At 45.8% G+C, this 23788-nt stretch overlaps 1 protein-coding gene across 1 annotated transcript in view; it reads right to left on the bottom strand.

Annotated features, from left to right (window-relative positions):
• The window catches only part of MUC16 (mucin 16, cell surface associated), a 143488-nt gene that overhangs the window by 81863 nt on the left and 37837 nt on the right, over positions 1-23788 (bottom strand). The window contains 1 exon segment of the mRNA XM_036282229.1: positions 8534-23296. Within this exon segment, the coding sequence (XP_036138122.1) occupies positions 8534-23296 (14763 nt within the window).

Genomic DNA, 23788 nt, shown 5'->3' with positions numbered 1-23788 from the left:
ATGACTCTATCCAGCAAGGCTATCATTCAAAATGGAAGGTCAAATAAAGAGCTTCCCAGACAAAAAAAAAGGTTAAGGGAATATATTAGCACCAAACCATCACAGCAAGATATGTTAAAAGGACTGCTGTAATTAGTAGAAGAAATAGAAAAAAAAAAAAAAAGAACACTAAACAAAAATGGCAATAAATAAGTACACATCAATTATCATCTTAAATGTAAATAGTTTGAATGCTCCAATAAAAAGACACAAAGTAGCTGATTGGATGAGAAAGCATGAATCACATATATGTTATTTACAAGAGACATACCTCACAACAAAAGAATCACATAGGTTGAAAGTGAAGTGATAAAAAAAAAAATCCGTCAAGAAAATGAAAATGTAAAAAAAGCTGGGGTAGCAATACTCATATCTGATAATTTAGATTTCAAATTAAAGGCCATAACTAGAGACAAAGAAGGCTACTACATAATATTGAAAGGATCTATGCAACAGGAAGATATAACCTTGGTAAACATATATGCACCCAATATAGGACCACCAAAATATGTTAAAAATCTTTTGGAGGACTACAAAGTAGAATTCAACACAATACAATCATAGCAGGGGATTTCAACACCCCACTGACATCACTGGATAGATCTTCTGGACAAAAAATTAACAAGGAAACACAGACTCTAAATGAAGCTCTAGATCAAATGGATTTTACATATATCTATGGAGAATTACAGCCCAAGACTGCAGAATTCACGTTCTTCTCAAGTGCACATGGGACATTCTCAAAGATAGACCCATGTTAGGGCACAAACTAAGTCTCTACAAGTTCAAGAACATTAAAATCATATCAAGCATTTTCTCAGATCACATTGGCATACAACTAGAAATCAATTGCAACAAGAACATGCAAAGACATTTGAACACATGGAGGCTAAATAGCATTTTATTGAACAATGAATGGATTACCAAGAAGATCAAGGAAGAAATTAAAAGATTCCTGGAAACCAATTAAAATGAACATACAACAGCACCAAATCTATGGGATGCAGCAAAAGCAGTTCTGAGAAGGAGGTATATAGCACTGCAAGCCCACCTCAAGGAACAACAAAAAAAAAAGTTCTAATTGACTATCTAACCTCACAACTTAAAGAACTAAAAAGCAAACAAAAAGAAAACCCCAGAGAAAATGGAAGGAAATAGTACAGATCAGAGCAGAAATAAATGTCATGGAGACCAAGTAAACAATTCAAAAAATCAATGAAACAAAGAGCTGGTTCTTTGAAAAGATAAACAATATTGATAGATCCTTAGCTAGACTCACCAAGAAACAAAGAGAGAGAACCCAAATACACAAAATCAGAAATGAAAGAGGAGAAATAATAACTGACACCACAGACATACAAAGGATTGTTAACAAATATTTTGAACAATTATATGGCAACAAATTCGACATTCTAAGCTAAATGGATAAATTTCTAGAAACACATACTCTCCCAAAACTGAACCAGGAAGAGAGAGAAACAAGAGCACAGGCCTGGACGGCTTCACAGGGGAATTTTACCAAAAATTCAAAGAAGAACTAATACCCATTCTCCTCAAACTATTTCAAAAAATTCAAGAAGAACGAAGACTTCTGAACTCATTTTTTGAGGCCAGCATAATTCTGATTTGCAAACCAAAAAAAGACACTACAAAGAAAGAAAACTACAGACCAATATCCCTGATGAACATAGATGCCAAAATCTTGAACAAAATACTAGCAAATCGGATCCAGTCATACATCAAAAAAATTATTCACCATGACCAAGTGGGATTCATCCCAGGGATGCAAGACTCATAAAATATTCACAAATCAGCCCTGGCCAGTTTGGCTCAGTGGTTAGAGTGTCGGCCTGCGGTCCAGAGAGACCTGGGTTCAGTTCCTGCTAAGGGCATGTACATTGGTTGCAGTTTGTCCCTGGCCCGGGTTGGGTTGTGAGGGTGGCAATCACTCAATGTGACCCTTTCACGTTGATGTTTCTCTCTCTCTCACACTCTATCTGAACAAAATATATATTAAAAAAAAAACATTTAAGAAAATATTCACAAATCAATACATGTGATACACCACATAAAAAACATAAGATAATGAGAACCGAAAAATGGCGGCGGAGTGAACGGAGCTACACAGACCGTCTCCCAGAACCAAACTGGAATTACAACTATAACAGAGACAAATCGACGGGAAAAACCAACAGAAAAGCAGCTTGCGAGGACCATACAATGAGGGACACTGACTCCATCCCAGTAGGCTTGTGAAGGCGCGAGACGAGGGCGGGGAGCCCACGGTCGGCAGCTCAGCAGCGGCCTTAGCTGGGAGCAGCACCCCCAGGTTACACTCCCAGGCGGCTCCACAGCACAGAGCCCGGACAGAGGCTAAAACAGCCACAGCCACTCACCTTGGGCTCCAGCAGAGGGAGGGCAGACTGGACTGGAGCTGTGTCGGGACACTCGGGATCTGGAGGGCGCTCAGAGCTTTTGCTGAGTGGCAGCCACGCAGGACGGTGGTCACACTGCTCCTTCCCAGGGCTCTGAGAGAGGCAGCAGCCCCTCCCTAGGAGATCCAACCCCACCCTGTGGGCCATTGAAGTGCTAATTGAGGCTCACTTACAACCAGCATCTGCCCCACCCTCAGGAAATCCCCTTGTGCTAAGCACCAGAGGGAGTTTTTCAATCAACTGAAAACCCAAAACTCATCAAGTAACCTAGACTGCTAACCTCCAGGCAAAAAGCGAGAGGATAACAGTACCTTTCCTGGGCTGGCAACTTTAACCAGGAAAGTAAGACTTAACAGTGGTGTTCAACGTGGGTCCTCCCTCGCTCATCTAAACACAGGAGAGGGAGCCACAAACAGCAGAACACCAACACCCACAGGGAGAACTTGACAGGCTCCAAAGCCCACAGTGATAGCCAAAATGGTGAAACACAGAAACAGAAGCCAAATGAAAGAGCAAGAGACCTCCACTGAAGATGAGATCAATGTGGAGCAATTAGGCATGTTAACAGAGCTAGAATTCAGAGCCATGATCTTGAGGAAGCTGAACAGCATGAGTAAGGACATAGAGACACTGAAAGTTAGCCAATTGGAAATTAAAAACCAACAAGAAGAGATAAAAAATGACATATAAGAAATGAAAAACACATTGGAAGGTTTAAAAAGCAGAGTAGAGGAAGCTGAGGACTGGATCAGTGAATTAGAGGACAGGGTAGAAAAAATCAACCAATCAGAAAAACAAAAGGAAAAAACTATTAAAAAACAGGAAGACAGCTTAAGAGAACTATGGGACAACTGGACGTAATAATATTCGCATCATAGGAGTCCCCGAAGAAGAAGAAAATGAGCAAAGGATAGAGAATATATTCAAAAAAATAGTGAGAGAAAACTTCCCTAATTTGGTGAAGGAAGAAGGCATTCAAGTTCAAGAAGCACAAAGAGTCCCAAGTAGGAGAACCCAAAGAGGCCCACACCAAGACACATAGTAATTAAAATGCCACAAATTAAAGACAAAGAGAGAATCCTAAAAGCAGCAAGAGATAAGCAACAGGTTACCTACAAAGGGAACCTCATAAGGCTCTCAGCTGACTTCTCACAAGAAACACTACAGGCCAGAAGAGAATGGCATGAAGTAATCAAAGTCATGAAAAACAAGAATCTGAATCCAAGACTACTCTACCCAGCAAGGCTATCATTCAAAATAGAAGATCAAATAAAGAGCTTCCCAGACAAAAAAAAAAGGCTAAGGGAATACATTAGCACCAAACCAGCACTGCAAGAAATGTTAAAAGGACTGCTGTAATTAGCAGTAGAAATGGGAAGAAAAATAGAACCACACTAAACAAAAATGGCAATAAATAAGTACATATCAATAATCACATTAAACGTAAATGGATTGAATGCTCCCATAAAAAGACACAGAGCAGCTGATTGGATAAGAAAGCATGACTCATCTATATGTTGTTTACAAGAGACCCACCTCTCAACAAAAGACTCACATAGGTTGAAAGTGAAGGGATGGAAAAAAATTTTCCAAGCAAATGGAAAGCAAAAAAAAGCTGGGGTAGCAATTCTCATATCTGATAAAATAGATTTCAAAATGAAGACCATAACTAGAGACAAAGAAGGCCACTATATAATATTGAAAGGATCTATGCAACAGGAAGATATAACTTTGGTAAACATATATGCACCTAATATAGGAGCACCAAAATATATCTAACATCTTCTGGAGGACTTCCAAGGAGAAATTTATAGCAATACAATCATAGCAGGGGATGTCAACACCTCTTTAACAGCACTGGATAGATCCTCTAGACAAAAAATTAGCAAGGAAACAGAGACTCTAAATGAAGCACTAGACCAAATGGATTTAATAGATAGCCACAGATAATTATACCCCAAAACTTCAGAATTTAAGTTCTACTCAAGTGCACATGGGACATTTTCAAAGATAGACCACATGATAGGACACAAAATAAATCTCTACAAATTCAAGAAGATTGAAATCATATCAAACATCTTCTCAGATTACAATGGCATGAAACTAAACATCAATTGCAACAAGAACATTCAAAGACATTTGAACACATGGAGGCTAAATAGCATGTTATTAAACAATGAATGGGTTACCGAGGAGATCAAGGAAGAAATTAAAAACTTCCAGGAAACCAATGAAAATGAACACACAACAACACAAAATCTATGGGATACAGCAAAACCAGTTCCAAGAGGGAAGTTCATAGCATTACAGGCCTACCTGAAGAAACAAGAAAAATTTCTAATTGACTGTCTAACCTCACAACTTAAAGAACTAGAAAGGAAACAAAAAGAAAACTCCAGAGCAAGTAGAAGGAAGAAAACAGTAAAGATCAGAGCAGAAATAAATGACATAGAGACCAAAAAGAAAATTCAAAGGATCAATGAAACAAAGAGCTGGTTTTTCAAAAAGATAAACAAGACTGATGGACCCTTAGCTAGACTCACCAAGAAACAAAGAGAGAGAACCCAAATACACAAAATCAGAAATGAAAGAGGAGAAGAAACAACTGACGCCACAGAAATACAAAAGATCATTAACAGCTACTATGAACAACTATATGGCAAAAAATTCGACAATCTAAGTGAAATGGACAAATTTCTAGAAACACATAGTCTTCCAAAACTGACTAAGAAGAGATAGAAAACTTGAACAGACCAATAACAACTAAGGAAATTGAAGAGGTAATCAAAACTGTCCCAGCAAACAAAAGCCCAGGCCGAATGGCTTCACAGGAAAGTATTAGCGAACATTCAAAAAAGAACTAATACCCATTCTCCTTAAACTATTTCAAAAAAGTCAAGAAGAAGGAAGATTTCCAAACTCATTCCATAAGGCCAGCATAATTCTAATTCCAAAACCAAAAAAAGACACTACAAATAAAGAAAACTATAGGCCAATATCCCTGATGAACATAGACACCAAAATCCTGAACAAAATACTAGAAAATTGAATCCAGCAATACATGAAAAAAATTATGCACCATGACCAAGTGAGATTCATTCTAGGGATGCAAGGCTGGTACAATATTCACAAATCAATAAATGTGATACACCACATAAACAAAATGAAGAATAAAAACCACATGATCATATCAATAGACACTGAAAAAGCATAAGACAAAATTCAGCATCCATTTCTCATAAAAACACTTAGCAATGTGGGAATAGAGGGATCATATCTCGACTTAAGAAAGGCCATATATAAAAGACCTACGGCCAACATCATACTCAATGGGCAGAAACCAAAAACTTTTCCATTAAAAACAGGAACAAGACAGGGATGTCCACTCTCACCACTCTTATTTAACATAGTACTGGAAGTCTTAGCCACAGCAGACATGAGAAAAAAATGAAAGGGGTCCATATTGGAAAGGAGGAAGTGAAACTGTCATTATTTGCAGATGACATGATATTATACATAGAAAACCCTAAAGACTCCATCAAAAATCTACTAGACTTAATAAATGAATTTGGCAAAGTAGCAGGATACAAAATTAACATCAAGAAATCAATAGCATTTGTATACACCAATGATGAACTCACAGAAAGAGAAACTGAAAAACAATCCCATTTACCATTGCGGTAAAAAAAATTACGATACCTAGGAATAAACTTAACCAAAGAAGTAAAGGACCTATTTGCAGAAAACTACAGGCCATTGAAAAAAGAAATAGAGGAAGATATAAAAAAGTGGAAGCACATACCTTGTTCATGGATTGGAAGAATTAACATAATTAAAATGTCCATACGACCCAAAGCAATCTATAGATTCAATGCAATTCCCATCAAAATACCAACGACATATTTCACAGAACTAGAGCAAATACTTCAAAAGTTCATATGGAACCAAAAAAGTCCTTGAATAGCCACAGCAATTTTGAAAAAGAAGGACAAAGTAGGTGGGATCACAATACCAGATATCAGGTTATACTAAAAATCCACTGTAATCAAAACAGCCAGGTACTGGCACAAGAACAGGCATATATACCAGTGGAAAAGAACTGAGAACCCAGAAATGGACCCAAGGCAATATGCTCAATTAATATTTGACAAAGGTGGCAAGAGCATACACTGGAGTAAAGACAGCTTCTTTAATAAATGGTGTTGGAAAAATTGGACAGCTACATGCAGAAAAATGAAACTAGACCATCAACTTCCACCCTACACAAGAATAAACTCAAAATGGACAAAAGCCTTAAATGTGACCTGTGAATCCATAAAAATTCTAGAAGAAATTGTAGGCAACAAAATTTCAGACATCATACGGAGCAGAATTTTCACTGATACATCAACTAAGGCAACAGAATCAAAGGAAAAAATGAACACATGGGACTACATCAAACTAAAAAGTTTCTGCACAGCAAAAGAAACAATTATCAAAATGGAAAGGAAACCCACTGTATGGGAGAACATCATTGCCAATGATATATCAGATAAGGGGTTAATTTCCAATATGTATAGAGTGCTCATACAACTCAACAAAAGGAAGATAAAGAACCGAATTAAAAAAATGGGAAGAGCAGCTGAATAGACACCTCTCCAAACAAGACATACAAATGGCTAAGAAACATATGAAGAAATGCTCAACATCACTAATCATCAGAGAGATGAAAATTAAAACAACAATGAGGTATCTGCTCACATCTGTCAGAATGGCCGCTATCATCAAATCATCCAACAAGTGTTGGTGAGGGTGTGGAGAAAAGGGGACTCTAATACACTGCTGGTGGGAATGCAGACTGGTGCATCCACTATGGAAAACCATAGGTGTTACCTCAAAAAATTAAAAATTGAACTTCCATTTGACCCAGTGATCCTGCTTCTAGGAATATACACTAAGAAGCCTGAAACACCAATCACGAAGAATATATGTACCCCCATGTTTGTAGTAGCACTATTTACAATAGCTAAGATCTGGAAACAGCCCAAGTGTCCATCAGTAGATGAATGGATAAAAAAGGAGTGGTACATATACACAATGGAGTAATATGCAGCTGTAAGAAAAAAAAGATCTCTTATCCTTTGAGACAACATGGAGGGACCTGGAAAGTATTATCCTAAGTGAAATAAGCCAAGCAGAAAAAGATAAATACCACAAGATCTCACTTATATATGGAATATAATGAACATAACAGTCTGAGGAATACTGTAGACCCAGAAACATGGAAGTAGGGCACAGACTGACATCCCTCAAAAGAGGGGGTGGGGGGGATGGGAAAAGATAAACCATAGAACTTATATGCATGTATGCATAACCAATGGACCTGGACAACAAAATTGGGGATGTGCCGGGAGGGATGAGGAGGGGGGTGCCAATGGGGTAAAAAAGGAGAAACATCTGTACCCCCAAAAAAGAAAAAATTAAATAAAATAAATAATACATAAATAAATAAATAATATACTGTTAAAAAATAAAGTGATTTGTATGTGTTTGATGATGGTGGTGGTGATGGTGATGACGCTGATGATGATGATGATGGGGATAATGATGATTAGCAATTGTAAAGCACCTAGCATCCTTTATCTCTTTGATCATCACCAGAAGATTCAATGTACACATTATTATTGCCTTTTACAGAAAAGAAAAAGAGAGCCTCAGAGATCATATTTTGTCAAGGTCACACAGCTACTGACTGATAGTGTGAAAATTTGAATGGATAGATTTGTCTGCATTCTAAACCTATGCTGATAACAACTGTATATATTAATTTTCTAAATGAATTTCAGAATCCTGTGGGATTCAAAAGGAAAAGAGAAAATGAAGAAAAATCATTCATCTTGGTAATAGGGAAGGTCTTACCAATAATTTTCTAATTCAGTATATCTCAGCATGAGGCAATGTTGGTTGTCACAACTGTGTATATGTGGAGGATGCTACACATTTCTAGTAAAAAACTAGGGGTACTGTTTAACATCCTACTGTTTAACAACACATGACAACCCACCAGAACAAATACTTACCTGGGTTCTTACTTGTCAATGGTGTTGAGCGTGGAGAAACTTCAGAAGCACTTGCCACTGTTTCCAAGTCAATATTCTCTGTTATTCTAGTATCCATAATGGGTGATAAAGATGCCTTGACTGGCTGGGTAGAAGTTCCCAGACTACTGACCATAACCAAGGATCCATCAGCAGTACTAATCTCTCTCCCAAGGGTGGTGTCTACTATATGAGGGGTGATTGGGGAGGAAGTAATACCACTAAGGGCTGGGGTGGTTGAGGAGTCAGTGGTAATGAAGGTTAAAGAGGGAAATGATGTTGAAGCAGATGGAGGTAGGCTTCTTGTAATGGTGGGTTTAGAAGCATATCCAGGGGCTAATTCTGTTCTAGAAAACTCACTAAGTGATGAGACAACTGAGCTGACACCTGGAAATTCTGTTGTGGCAAAGGAAGACATAGCGTCTGACAAAGGTGTCAATGTTTCAGTCACAAAAGTCTCAGCTGATGAGAGAATATCTCTATCACCGGTATGAGAACTCTTCAAAATATGAGTAGACTGAGAAGGTAGAAGAATTTCAGTGGGTGTAGCTGAGCTGAACTCCAAGTCCAGGCTGGTAAGCTTCAGGTCAGAAGTAAGAGGAAAAAGTGATACTTTCTCAGCTATTGTGGAGGTAAAAGACACAGGCATGGATGTGGAAACTGAACTCTCAAATAAGACAGATGCCGTCTCCATAGGATACATGAAAGAGGAAAACTCAGAATGGACTGGAACAGGGGAAAGTGTTTCCTGTCGAAAACTGGTGCCCACATTAGTCACAGCTCTGTGCATGGAAGGGTGAATTGATTCTGCATGTGTGGAGGCTCCAGCAGTGGCCAGTATCTCAACTGTGGTGTCGCTCACGTTAGGAGGTGAATGAGCTCTAGGGTCCAAGCTTGTGCCCGACATGTCTGTGGTCTTCACCAAGCCAGAAGTCTGAACTGAGGTGACTAGAGAAGGAGAGGAGGAGCCATTGTCATGTATTGTGGGAGGACTGGGAGACAACGCAGTTGTGATTGGAAGTGATTTCAGGGAAGAAGAGCTGCTGTTTTCCTCAAGGAGAGGACTGGTGCTTTCCATATCCTCAGGACCTCTGCTCACGTCAGTGATCACCTCTGAGTGTGTAAGAGTTTGAGTCCCATCCAAGTGAGTACTCTCCAAGGAGTCTGTTGTGGATGTGTCCAAGGGAGTTGTTTTCCGTGTTGTATCACCCTGGTGACTTGTTTGTGAGGAGAAGTTCATTTCTTTGTCTTCTGCAATGATGGGAGCTGTAGAGGGCCTGGGTGCTCCTATGGGTGTGTCTGGGGTCATCGTGGATTGTGGCAGGCCAGAATACAATGTCCCACTAGAGGAGATGTCTTTTCTCCCAGAGACGTCAGTAGACCCCCCAGTGGGTACTTGGGAGGTGGTGAATATTTCCGTGGCTGAGCTCATTGGCTGAGAGGTGCTGGTTCTCCTCAGATCAGGCATCATGGTGGAGGATGACTCTGTCTCAAACCCTGTTGTTGCTCTAGAGGCAGGCATTGGTATGGAAACAAGGGTTTTGGATATGATGGAAGAGGTAAGCACAGGAGAAGTGACTTCCGATGTCCCTGTGTTAGGTGGGACAAAGGAGCGTGTTTCTTGTCCAGAACTGGTGTTCCTCACACCATTGACAGTGGTGTTCCTGGCCAGGTGTGTTGCCTCTGTGTGTGGGTGTGCTTCAGAAGTGCCCAGTATCTCACCTGTGGTATCGCTCAGTTGTGGAGATGAATGGGCTCCGGGATCTAAGCTTGAGCCTAAGATGTCTGTGGTCTTTGCCAGGGCAGAGGTCCAAAGTGAGGCCGCTAAGGGAGAGGAGGAACCACTTCCAGGTATTGTAGGAGAAAGTGGAGATGGTGAGGATGGGCTAGGAACATATTCCAGGGTGGAGGAGTCGGTATGATCCACAAAGGAAGGACTTGTCCTTGACACATCCTCAAGACCTCTGCTCATGCGAGTCACCTCTCCTTGTGTTAAAAGTTGAGTCCCAGCCGAGTGAGTGACGTCCCAGGAGGATGTTGTTGATGTGCCCAAGGGATCTGTTCCCTGTGTTGCATCCTCCTGGTGACCTGCTTGTGTGGAGAAATTCATTTGTGAAGCTTCTGTCAGGATTAGGGATGGAGAGAGCCTGGGTGTTCCTGTGGCTGTGTCTGGTGTCATCGTGGAATGTGCTGGGGCAACATGGGATGTCCCGCTAGAGGAGATGCCTTCTGTCCTGGACACGTCAGTGGCACCATCAGTGGGCACTTGGGTAAAGACACTGATTTTCTCCGTGGCCGAAGTCATGTGCGTGGAGGTGCTGGTCTTCATCAGTCTAGGGGTCATAGAGGGTGCTGACTGTGTCTCAAACCGTGTAGATTCAGAAGAGGCAGGCATTGAAGTGGAGACTGAGGCTTCCCTCTCGATGGAAGTGGTAACCACTGGAGAAGTGACTCTGGATATTTCTGTGTCCGCTGGGACAGAGGAATGTGTTTCTTGTTCAGAACTGGTGCTCGCACTGGTCACAGCTGTGTGTTTGGAAAGGTGAATTGTTTCTGCATGTGTGGAGGCTCCAGTAGTGGCCAGTATCTCAACTGTGGTGTCGCTCACGTTAGGAGGCGAATGGGCTCTGGGGTCCAAGCTTGTGCCCGACATGTCTGTGGACTTCACCAAGCCAGAAGTATGAACTGAGGTGACTAGAGAAGGAGAGGAGGAGCCATTGTCATGTTTTATGGGAGGACCGGAAGACAAAGCATTTGTGATTGGAAGTGATTTCAGTGAAGAAGAGCTGCTGTTTTCCTCAAGGAAAGGACTGGTGCTTGCCACATCCTCAGGACCTCTGCTCATGTCAGTGGTCACCTCTGAGTGTGTAAGAGTTTGAGTCCCAGCCAAGTGAGTACTCTCCAAGGAGTCTGTGGTGGATGAGTCCAAGGGAGTTGTTTTCCGTGTTGTATCGCCCTGGTGACTTGTTTGTGAGGAGAGGTTCAGTTCTGCGTCTTCTGTAATGATGGGAGCTGTAGAGGGCCTGGGTGCTCCTATGGGTGTGTCTGGGGTCATCGTGGATTGTGGCAGGCCAGAATAGAAAGTCCCACTAGAGATGTCTTTTCTCCCAGAGACCTCAGTAGACCCCCGAGTGGGTACTTGGGAGGTGGTGAATGTTTCTGTGGCTGAGCTCATTGGCTGAGAGGTGCTGGTTCTCTTCAGATGAGGCATCATGGAGGAGGAGGATTCTGTCTCAAACCCTGTTGTTGCTCTGGAGGCAGGCATTGGTATGGAAACAAGGGTTTTGGATATGATGGAAGAGGTAAGCACAGGAGAAGTGACTTCCGATGTCCCTGTGTTAGGTGGGACAAAGGAGCGTGTTTCTTGTCCAGAACTGGTGTTCCTCACACCATTGACAGTGGTGTTGCTGGCCAGGTGTGTTGCCTCTGTGTGTGGGGGGGCTTCAGAAGTGGCCAGTATCTCAACTGTGGTATCGCTCAGTTGTGGAGATGAATGGGCTCCGGGATCTAAGCTTGAGCCTAACGTGTCTGTGGTCTTTGCCAGGGCAGAGGTCCAAAGTGAGGCCGCTAAGGGAGAGGAGGAACCACTTCCAGGTATTGTAGGAGAAAGTGGAGATGGTGAGGATGGGCTAGGAACATATTCCAGGGTGGAGGAGTCGGTATGATCCACAAAGGAAGGACTTGTCCTTGACACATCCTCAAGACCTCTGCTCATGCGAGTCACCTCTGCTTGTGTTAAAAGTTGAGTCCCAGCCGAGTGAGTGACGTCCCAGGAGGATGTTGTTGATGTGCCCAAGGGATCTGTTCCCTGTGTTGCATCCTCCTGGTGACCTGCTTGTGTGGAGAAATTCATTTGTGAAGCTTCTGTCAGGATTAGGGATGGAGAGAGCCCGGGTGTTCCTGTAGCTGTGTCTGGTGTCATCGTGGAATGTGCTGGGGCAACATGGGATGTCCCGCTAGAGGAGATGCCTTCTGTCCTGGACACGTCAGTGGCACCATCAGTGGGCACTTGGGTAAAGACACTGATTTTCTCCGTGGCCGAAGTCATGTGCGTGGAGGTGCTGGTTTTCATCAGTCTAGGTGTCATAGAGGGTGCTGACTGTGTCTCAAACGGTGTAGATTCAGAAGAGGCAGTCATTGAAGTGGAGACTGAGGCTTCCCTCTCGATGGAAGTGGGAACCATTGGAGAAGTTACTCTGGATAGTTCTGTGTCCGCTGGGACAGAGGAATGTGTTTCTTGTTCAGAACTGGTGCTCGCACTGGTCACAGCTGTGTGTTTGGAAAGGTGAATTGTTTCTGCATGTGTGGAGGCTCCAGTAGTGGCCAGTATCTCAACTGTGGTGTCGCTCACGTTAGGAGGCGAATGGGCTCTAGGGTCCAAGCTTGTGCCCGACATGTCTGTGGACTTCACCAAGCCAGAAGTCTGAACTGAGGTGACTAGAGAAGGAGAGGAGGAGCCATTGTCATGTTTTATGGGAGGACCGGAAGACAAAGCATTTGTGATTGGAAGTGATTTCAAGGAAGAAGAGCTGCTGTTTTCCTCAAGGAGAGGACTGGTGCTTTCCACATCCTCAGGACCTTTGCTCACATCAGTGATCACCTCTGAGTGTGTAAGAGTTTGAGTCCCAGCCAAGTGAGTACTCTCCAAGGAGTCTGTTGTGGATGAGTCCAAGAGAGTTGTTTTCCATGTTGTATCGCCCTGGTGACTTGTTTGTGAGGAGAAGTTCAGTTCTGCGTCTTCTGTAACAATGGGAGCTGTAGAGGGTCTGGGTGCTCCTATGGGTGTGTCTGGGGTCATCGTGGATTGTGGCAGGCCAGAATAGAAAGTCCCACTAGAGATGTCTTTTCTCCCAGAGACGTCAGTAGACCCCCCAGTGGGTACTTGGGAGGTGGTGAATGTTTCTGTGGCTGAGATCATTGGCTGAGAGGTGCTGGTTCTCCTCAGATCAGGCATCATGGAGGAGGATGACTCTGTCTCAAACCCTGTTGTTGCTCTGGAGGCAGGCATTGGTATGGAAACAAGGGTTTTGGATATGATGGAGGAGGTAAGCACAGGAGAAGTGACTTCCGATGTCCCTGTGTTAGGTGGGACAAAGGACCGTGTTTCTTGTCCAGAACTGGTGTTCCTCACACCATTGACAGTGGTGTTCCTGGCCAGGTGTGTTGCCTCCGTGTGTGGGTGTGCTTCAGAAGTGCCCAGGATCTCACCTGTGGTATCGCTCAGTTGTGGAGATGAATGGGCTCCGGGATCTAAGCTTGAGCCTAACGTGTCTGTGGTCTTTGCCAGGGCAGAGGTCCAAAGTGAGGCCGCTAAGGGAGAGGAGGAACCACTTCCAGGTATTGTAGGAGAAAGTGGAGATGGTGAGGATGGGCTAGGAACATATTCCAGGGTGGAGGAGTCGGTATGATCCACAAAGGAAGGACTTGTCCTTGACACATCCTCAAGACCTCTGCTCATGCGAGTCACCTCTGCTTGTGTTAAAAGTTGAGTCCCAGCCGAGTGAGTGACGTCCCAGGAGGATGTTCTTGATGTGCCCAAGGGATCTGTTCCCTGTGTTGCATCCTCCTGGTGACCTGCTTGTGTGGAGAAATTCATTTGTGAAGCTTCTGTCAGGATTAGGGATGGAGAGAGCCCGGGTGTTCCTGTGGCTGTGTCTGGTGTCATCGTGGAATGTGCTGGGGCAACATGGGATGTCCCGCTAGAGGAGATGCCTTCTGTCCTGGACACGTCAGTGGCACCATCAGTGGGCACTTGGGTAAAGACACTGATTTTCTCCGTGGCCGAAGTCATGTGCGTGGAGGTGCTGGTCTTCATCAGTCTAGGTGTCATAGAGGGTGCTGACTGTGTCTCAAACGGTGTAGATTCAGAAGAGGCAGTCATTGAAGTGGAGACTGAGGCTTCCCTCTCGATGGAAGTGGGAACCATTGGAGAAGTGACTCTGGATAGTTCTGTGTCCGCTGGGACAGAGGAATGTGTTTCTTGTTCAGAACTGGTGCTCGCACTGGTCACAGCTGTGTGTTTGGAAAGGTGAATTGTTTCTGCATGTGTGGAGGCTCCAGTAGTGGCCAGTATCTCAACTGTGGTGTCGCTCACGTTAGGAGGCGAATGGGCTCTAGGGTCCAAGCTTGTGCCCGACATGTCTGTGGACTTCACCAAGCCAGAAGTCTGAACTGAGGTGACTAGAGAAGGAGAGGAGGAGCCATTGTCATGTTTTATGGGAGGACCGGAAGACAAAGCATTTGTGATTGGAAGTGATTTCAAGGAAGAAGAGCTGCTGTTCTCCTCAAGGAGAGGACTGGTGCTTTCCACATCCTCAGGACCTTTGCTCACGTCAGTGATCACCTCTGAGTGTGTAAGAGTTTGAGTCCCAGCCAAGTGAGTACTCTCCAAGGAGTCTGTTGTGGATGAGTCCAAGAGAGTTGTTTTCCATGTTGTATCGCCCTGGTGACTTGTTTGTGAGGAGAAGTTCAGTTCTGCGTCTTCTGTAACAATGGGAGCTGTAGTGGTTCTGGGTGCTCCTATGGGTGTGTCTGGGGTCATCGTGGATTGTGGCAGGCCAGAATAGAAAGTCCCACTAGAGATGTCTTTTCTCCCAGAGACGTCAGTAGACCCCCCAGTGGGTACTTGGGAGGTGGTGAATGTTTCTGTGGCTGAGCTCATTGGCTGAGAGGTGCTGGTTCTCCTCAGATCAGGCATCATGGAGGAGGATGACTCTGTCTCAAACCCTGTTGTTGCTCTGGAGGCAGGCATTGGTATGGAAACAAGGGTTTTGGATATGATGGAAGAGGTAAGCACAGGAGAAGTGACTTCCGATGTCCCTGTGTTAGGTGGGACAAAGGACCGTGTTTCTTGTCCAGAACTGGTGTTCCTCACACCATTGACAGTGGTGTTCCTGGCCAGGTGTGTTGCCTCTGTGTGTGGGTGTGCTTCAGAAGTGCCCAGGATCTCACCTGTGGTATCGCTCAGTTGTGGAGATGAATGGGCTCCGGGATCTAAGCTTGAGCCTAACGTGTCTGTGGTCTTTGCCAGGGCAGAGGTCCAAAGTGAGGCCGCTAAGGGAGAGGAGGAACCACTTCCAGGTATTGTAGGAGAAAGTGGAGATGGTGAGGATGGGCTAGGAACATATTCCAGGGTGGAGGAGTTGGTATGATCCACAAAGGAAGGACTTGTCCTTGACACATCCTCAAGACCTCTGCTCATGCGAGTCACCTCTGCTTGTGTTAAAAGTTGAGTCCCAGCCGAGAGAGTGACGTCCCAGGAGGATGTTCTTGATGTGCCCAAGGGATCTGTTCCCTGTGTTGCATCCTCCTGGTGACCTGCTTGTGTGGAGAAATTCATTTGTGAAGCTTCTGTCAGGATTAGGGATGGAGAGAGCCCGGGTGTTCCTGTGGCTGTGTCTGGTGTCATCGTGGAATGTGCTGGGGCAACATGGGATGTCCCGCTAGAGGAGATGCCTTCTGTCCTGGACACGTCAGTGGCACCATCAGTGGGCACTTGGGTAAAGACACTGATTTTCTCTGTGGCCGAAGTCATGTACGTGGAGGTGCTGGTCTTCATCAGTCTAGGGGTCATAGAGGGTGCTGACTGTGTCTCAAACGGTGTAGATTCAGAAGAGGCAGTCATTGAAGTGGAGACTGAGGCTTCCCTCTCGATGGAAGTGGTAACCACTGGAGAAGTGACTCTGGATAGTTCTGTGTCTGCTGGGACAGAGGAATGTGTTTCTTGTTCAGAACTGGTGCTCGCACTGGTCACAGCTGTGTGTTTGGAATGGTGAATTGTTTCTGCATGTGTGGAGGCTCCAGTAGTGGCCAGTATCTCAACTGTGGTGTCGCTCACGTTAGGAGGCGAATGGGCTCTAGGGTCCAAGCTTGTGCCCGACATGTCTGTGGACTTCACCAAGCCAGAAATCTGAACTGAGGTGACTAGAGATGGAGAGGAGGAGCCATTGTCATGTTTTATGGGAGGACCGGAAGACAAAGCATTTGTGATTGGAAGTGATTTCAAGGAAGAAGAGCTGCTGTTTTCCTCAAGGAGAGGACTGGTGCTTGCCACATCCTCAGGACCTTTGCTCACATCAGTGATCACCTCTGAGTGTGTAAGAGTTTGAGTCCCAGCCAAGTGAGTACTCTCCAAGGAGTCTGTTGTGGATGAGTCCAAGAGAGTTGTTTTCCATGTTGTATCGCCCTGGTGACTTGTTTGTGAGGAGAAGTTCAGTTCTGCGTCTTCTGTAACAATGGGAGCTGTAGAGGGTCTGGGTGCTCCTATGGGTGTGTCTGGGGTCATCGTGGATTGTGGCAGGCCAGAATAGAAAGTCCCACTAGAGATGTCTTTTCTCCCAGAGACGTCAGTAGACCCCCCAGTGGGTACTTGGGAGGTGGTGAATGTTTCTGTGGCTGAGCTCATTGGCTGAGAGGTGCTGGTTCTCCTCAGATCAGGCATCATGGAGGAGGATGACTCTGTCTCAAACCCTGTTGTTGCTCTAGAGGCAGGCATTGGTATGGAAACAAGGGTTTTGGATATGATGGAAGAGGTAAGCACAGGAGAAGTGACTTCCGATGTCCCTGTGTTAGGTGGGACAAAGGACCGTGTTTCTTGTCCAGAACTGGTGTTCCTCACACCATTGACAGTGGTGTTCCTGGCCAGGTGTGTTGCCTCTGTGTGTGGGTGTGCTTCAGAAGTGCCCAGTATCTCACCTGTGGTATCGCTCAGTTGTGGAGATGAATGGGCTCCGGGATCTAAGCTTGAGCCTAACGTGTCTGTGGTCTTTGCCAGGGCAGAGGTCCAAAGTGAGGCCGCTAAGGGAGAGGAGGAACCACTTCCAGGTATTGTAGGAGAAAGTGGAGATGGTGAGGATGGGCTAGGAACATATTCCAGGGTGGAGGAGTCGGTATGATCCACAAAGGAAGGACTTGTCCTTGACACATCCTCAAGACCTCTGCTCATGCGAGTCACCTCTGCTTGTGTTAAAAGTTGAGTCCCAGCCGAGAGAGTGACGTCCCAGGAGGATGTTGTTGATGTGCCCAAGGGATCTGTTCCCTGTGTTGCATCCTCCTGGTGACCTGCTTGTGTGGAGAAATTCATTTGTGAAGCTTCTGTCAGGATTAGGGATGGAGAGAGCCCGGGTGTTCCTGTGGCTGTGTCTGGTGTCATCGTGGAATGTGCTGGGGCAACATGGGATGTCCCGCTAGAGGAGATGTCTTCTGTCCTGGACACGTCAGTGGCACCATCAGTGGGCACTTGGGTAAAGACACTGATTTTCTCCGTGGCCGAAGTCATGTGCGTGGAGGTGCTGGTCTTCATCAGTCTAGGGGTCATAGAGGGTGCTGACTGTTTCTCAAACCGTGTAGATTCAGAAGAGGCAGGCATTGATGTGGAGACTGAGGCTTCCCTCTTGATGGAAGTGGTAACCACTGGAGAAGTGACTCTGGATATTTCTGTGTCCGCTGGGACAGAGGAATGTGTTTCTTGTTCAGAACTGGTGCTCACACTGGTCACAGCTGTGTGTTTGGAAAGGTGAATTGTTTCTGCATGTGTGGAGGCTCGAACAGTGGCCAGTATCTCAACTGTGGTGTCGCTCACGTTAGGAGGCGAATGGGCTCTAGGGTCCAAGCTTGTGCCCGACATGTCTGTGGTCTTCACCAAGCCAGAAGTCTGAACTGAGGTGACTAGAGAAGGAGAGGAGGAGCCATTGTCATGTATTGCGGGAGGACCGGGAGACAACTCAGTTGTGATTGGAAGTGATTTCAAGGAAGAAGAGCTGCTGTTTTCCTCAAGGAGAGGACTGGTGCTTGCCACATCCTCAGGACCTCTGCTCACGTCAGTGGTCACCTCTGAGTGTGTAAGAGTTTGAGTCCCAGCCAAGTGAGTACTCTCCAAGGAGTCTGTGGTGGATGAGTCCAAGGGAGTTGTTTTCCGTGTTGTATCGCCCTGGTGACTTGTTTGTGAGGAGAGGTTCAGTTCTGCGTCTTCTGTAATGATGGGAGCTGTAGAGGGCCTGGGTGCTCCTATGGGTGTGTCTGGGGTCATCGTGGATTGTGGCAGGCCAGAATAGAAAGTCCCACTAGAGATGTCTTTTCTCCCAGAGACGTCAGTAGACCCCCCAGTGGGTACTTGGGAGGTGGTGAATGTTTCTGTGGCTGAGCTCATTGGCTGAGAGGTGCTGGTTCTCTTCAGATGAGGCATCATGGAGGAGGAGGACTCTGTCTCAAACCCTGTTGTTGCTCTGGAGGCAGGCATTGGTATGGAAACAAGGGTTTTGGATATGATGGAAGAGGTAAGCACAGGAGAAGTGACTTCCGATGTCCCTGTGTTAGGTGGCACAAAGGAGCGTGTTTCTTGTCCAGAACTGGTGTTCCTCACAACATTGACAGTGGTGTTGCTGGCCAGGTGTGTTGCCTCTGTGTGTGTGGGGGCTTCAGAAGTGGCCAGTATCTCAACTGTGGTATCGCTCAGTTGTGGAGATGAATGGGCTCCGGGATCTAAGCTTGAGCCTAACGTGTCTGTGGTCTTTGCCAGGGCAGAGGTCCAAAGTGAGGCCGCTAAGGGAGAGGAGGAACCACTTCCAGGTATTGTAGGAGAAAGTGGAGATGGTGAGGATGGGCTAGGAATATATTCCAGGGTGGAGGAGTCGGTATGATCCACAAAGGAAGGACTTGTCCTTGACACATCCTCAAGACCTCTGCTCATGCGAGTCACTTCTGCTTGTGTTAAAAGTTGAGTCCCAGCCGAGTGAGTGATGTCCCAGGAGGATATTGTTGATGTGCCCAAGGGATCTGTTCCCTGTGTTGCATCCTCCTGGTGACCTGCTTGTGTGGAGAAATTCATTTGTGAAGCTTCTGTCAGGATTAGGGATGGAGAGAGCCCGGGTGTTCCTGTGGCTGTGTCTGGTGTCATCGTGGAATGTGCTGGGGCAACATGGGATGTCCCGCTAGAGGAGATGCCTTCTGTCCTGGACACGTCAGTGGCACCATCAGTGGGCACTTGGGTAAAGACACTGATTTTCTCCGTGGCCGAAGTCATGTGCGTGGAGGTGCTGGTCTTCATCAGTCTAGGGGTCATAGAGGGTGCTGTCTGCGTCTCAAACTGTGTAGATTCAGAAGAGGCAGGCATTGATGTGGAGACTGAGGCTTCCCTCTCGATGGAAGTGGGAACCATTGGAGAAGTTACTCTGGATAGTTCTGTGTCCGCTGGGACAGAGGAATGTGTTTCTTGTTCAGAACTGGTGCTCGCACTGGTCACAGCTGTGTGTTTGGAAAGGTGAATTGTTTCTGCATGTGTGGAGGCTCCAGTAGTGGCCAGTATCTCAACTGTGGTGTCGCTCACGTTAGGAGGCGAATGGGCTCTAGGGTCCAAGCTTGTGCCCGACATGTCTGTGGTCTTCACCAAGCCAGAAGTCTGAACTGAGGTGACTAGAGAAGGAGAGGAGGAGCCATTGTCATGTATTGCGGGAGGACCGGGAGACAATGCAGTTGTGATTGGAAGTGATTTCAGGGAAGAAGAGCTGCTGTTTTCCTCAAGGAGAGGACTGGTGCTTGCCACATCCTCAGGACCTCTGCTCACGTCAGTGGTCACCTCTGAGTGTGTAAGAGTTTGAGTCCCAGCCAAGTGAGTACTCTCCAAGGAGTCTGTGGTGGATGAGTCCAAGGGAGTTGTTTTCCGTGTTGTATCGCCCTGGTGACTTGTTTGTGAGGAGAGGTTCAGTTCTGCGTCTTCTGTAATGATGGGAGCTGTAGAGGGCCTGGGTGCTCCTATGGGTGTGTCTGGGGTCATCGTGGATTGTGGCAGGCCAGAATAGAAAGTCCCACTAGAGATGTCTTTTCTCCCAGAGACGTCAGTAGACCCCCCAGTGGGTACTTGGGAGGTGGTGAATGTTTCTGTGGCTGAGCTCATTGGCTGAGAGGTGCTGGTTCTCTTCAGATGAGGCATCATGGAGGAGGAGGATTCTGTCTCAAACCCTGTTGTTGCTCTGGAGGCAGGCATTGGTATGGAAACAAGGGTTTTGGATATGATGGAAGAGGTAAGCACAGGAGAAGTGACTTCCGATGTCCCTGTGTTAGGTGGCACAAAGGAGCGTGTTTCTTGTCCAGAACTGGTGTTCCTCACAACATTGACAGTGGTGTTGCTGGCCAGGTGTGTTGCCTCTGTGTGTGTGGGGGCTTCAGAAGTGGCCAGTATCTCAACTGTGGTATCGCTCAGTTGTGGAGATGAATGGGCTCCGGGATCTAAGCTTGAGCCCAACGTGTCTGTGGTCTTTGCCAGGGCAGAGGTCCAAAGTGAGGCCGCTAAGGGAGAGGAGGAACCACTTCCAGGTATTGTAGGAGAAAGTGGAGATGGTGAGGATGGGCTAGGAATATATTCCAGGGTGGAGGAGTCGGTATGATCCACAAAGGAAGGACTTGTCCTTGACACATCCTCAAGACCTCTGCTCATGCGAGTCACCTCTGCTTGTGTTAAAAGTTGAGTCCCAGCCGAGTGAGTGACGTCCCAGGAGGATGTTGTTGATGTGCCCAAGGGATCTGTTCCCTGTGTTGCATCCTCCTGGTGACCTGCTTGTGTGGAGAAATTCATTTGTGAAGCTTCTGTCAGGATTAGGGATGGAGAGAGCCCGGGTGTTCCTGTGGCTGTGTCTGGTGTCATCGTGGAATGTGCTGGGGCAACATGGGATGTCCCGCTAGAGGAGATGTCTTCTGTCCTGGACACGTCAGTGGCACCATCAGTGGGCACTTGGGTAAAGACACTGATTTTCTCCGTGGCCGAAGTCATGTGCGTGGAGGTGCTGGTCTTCATCAGTCTAGGGGTCATAGAGGGTGCTGACTGTGTCTCAAACGGTGTAGATTCAGAAGAGGCAGTCATTGATGTGGAGACTGAGGCTTCCCTCTCGATGGAAGTGGGAACCATTGGAGAATTTACTCTGGATAGTTCTGTGTCCGCTGGGACAGAGGAATGTGTTTCTTGTTCAGAACTGGTGCTCGCACTGGTCACAGCTGTGTGTTTGGAAAGGTGAATTGTTTCTGCATGTGTGGAGGCTCCAGTAGTGGCCAGTATCTCAACTGTGGTGTCGCTCACGTTAGGAGGCGAATGGGCTCTAGGGTCCAAGCTTGTGCCCGACATGTCTGTGGACTTCACCAAGCCAGAAGTCTGAACTGAGGTGACTAGAGAAGGAGAGGAGGAGCCATTGTCATGTTTTGTGGGAGGACCGGAAGACAAAGCATTTGTGATTGGAAGTGATTTCAAGGAAGAAGAGCTGCTGTTTTCCTCAAGGAGAGGACTGGTGCTTTCCACATCCTCAGGACCTTTGCTCACGTCAGTGATCACCTCTGAGTGTGTAAGAGTTTGAGTCCCAGCCAAGTGAGTACTCTCCAAGGAGTCTGTTGTGGATGAGTCCAAGAGAGTTGTTTTCCATGTTGTATCGCCCTGGTGACTTGTTTGTGAGGAGAAGTTCAGTTCTGCGTCTTCTGTAACAATGGGAGCTGTAGAGGGTCTGGGTGCTCCTATGGGTGTGTCTGGGGTCATCGTGGATTGTGGCAGGCCAGAATACAATGTCCCGCTAGAGGAGATGTCTTTTCTCCCAGAGACGTCAGTAGACCCCCCAGTGGGTACTTGGGAGGTGGTGAATGTTTCTGTGGCTGAGCTCATTGGCTGAGAGGTGCTGGTTCTCCTCAGATCAGGCATCATGGAGGAGGAGGACTCTGTCTCAAACCCTGTTGTTGCTCTAGAGGCAGGCATTGGTATGGAAACAAGGGTTTTGGATATGATGGAAGAGGTAAGGACAGGAGAAGTGACTTCCGATGTCCCTGTGTTAGGTGGGACAAAGGAGCGTGTTTCTTGTCCAGAACTGGTGTCCCTCACACCATTGACAGTGGTGTTCCTGGCCAGGTGCATTGCCTCTATGTGTGGGGGGGCTTCAGAAGTGGCCAGTATCTCAACTGTGATATCACTCTCTTTTGGTGTTGAACCGGCTCCAGGATGTAATAGTGAGTCTAATATTTCTGTGGTCTTTATTACAGCAGAGTTGTAAAATGGTGTTTCTAAATGAGAGGAGGAATGACTTCTAGATTTTGTAGAAGATACTGGAGACTGTGATGATTTAATGGGAACATATTCCTTGTATGTAGGGGAGGTTTTATCCAGAAAAGATGGACTTGTGCTTGATAGATTTTCAGGATTTCTCCCCATACGAGTGGTCACTTTCTGGGTTGTCTCCATTTCTGAGATAGCCATTGTATCTTCAAGATTAGTGGAAGTTGTGCCATGAGAAAAATGTGTGTCCACTGTGTTCCCTTTACTAGAGTCAATGAAGAAATTCACTTCAGTTTTCTTTGTAATTAGAGGTGGACTGCTTTGTTGAACACTGATTGTGTTACCTTTAAGGGTTGAGTCAAGGGAGATAGAGGGCACTATGCCCAATGACTTGCTGGCCCCTTTTACAGTCCCCAAATAGGGTTTGAACCCAGCCTTATATGGAAAATGGGAGAGTGAAATAATTTCTTTTCCTGTTGTCCCTTCTGTTGTTGACTTTTCTGAGGCTGTGACTCCTGTGGGCAAGTGAGAGAGGCTGACGCTGCCTCTCCCTGTGGCTGTAGACTGAAGAGTGATAAATTCCACCTTTGTCTCCATGGGGACAGTAGTTGTTGAAGTCTCCCGAAAATTTCCCCCAGTGTAAATAGCCTCTGGGCTGGTGCTGATCTCATTGGAGCTCATAATTTTGAGAGTTGGAGCTTTCTCTGGTCTTCTTGTGGGCATTCCTGTGATTAAAAAGAGAGTTGTTTGGAGATAGGCAAATGGCAACAAGAGGAGTCCTTTTGGTTGACAATATCATTCATTTCCTCCTTGTATTTCAATTTAAATTATTTCCTTCTTTTCTCCCCACCTCAAAGAAAATATTAACCTTCCCATAACACATCTAAGCCTCCCTCTAGACTTCAGGGATATATTTGCATAAGATCTTTGAGTTATCTTGTTTGTTGAGGAGAAATTGTCACCTGGAGCTCAGTCTTCCCCATGCCCTATATATAAGGGCTTTTTGTGCAAGGTCGGATGTGATAAACCTGGACTCTACTCATGCAAGAAGGTTTTTCTACCCCATTTTCACTTCTTCCCTAGGAGCCTGCCTTTGATGAACCAGTTTCAGCTTACAACTTCCAGATCTCCCAAATCTTCACTGCAAATCCACCTAAGGATTTATATTTGAGAAGAAAGAGAACAAGGGAAGGAGATCTTTTTTTTAACCCTCAGGA

The sequence above is a fragment of the Molossus molossus genome, unplaced genomic scaffold (genome assembly GCF_014108415.1).
Source record: "Molossus molossus isolate mMolMol1 unplaced genomic scaffold, mMolMol1.p scaffold_m16_p_4, whole genome shotgun sequence".
Lineage (NCBI taxonomy): Eukaryota > Metazoa > Chordata > Mammalia > Chiroptera > Molossidae > Molossus > Molossus molossus.
The sequence above is the reverse complement of the archived record's forward strand: the minus strand, read 5'-3'. Positions and strand labels throughout refer to the sequence as shown.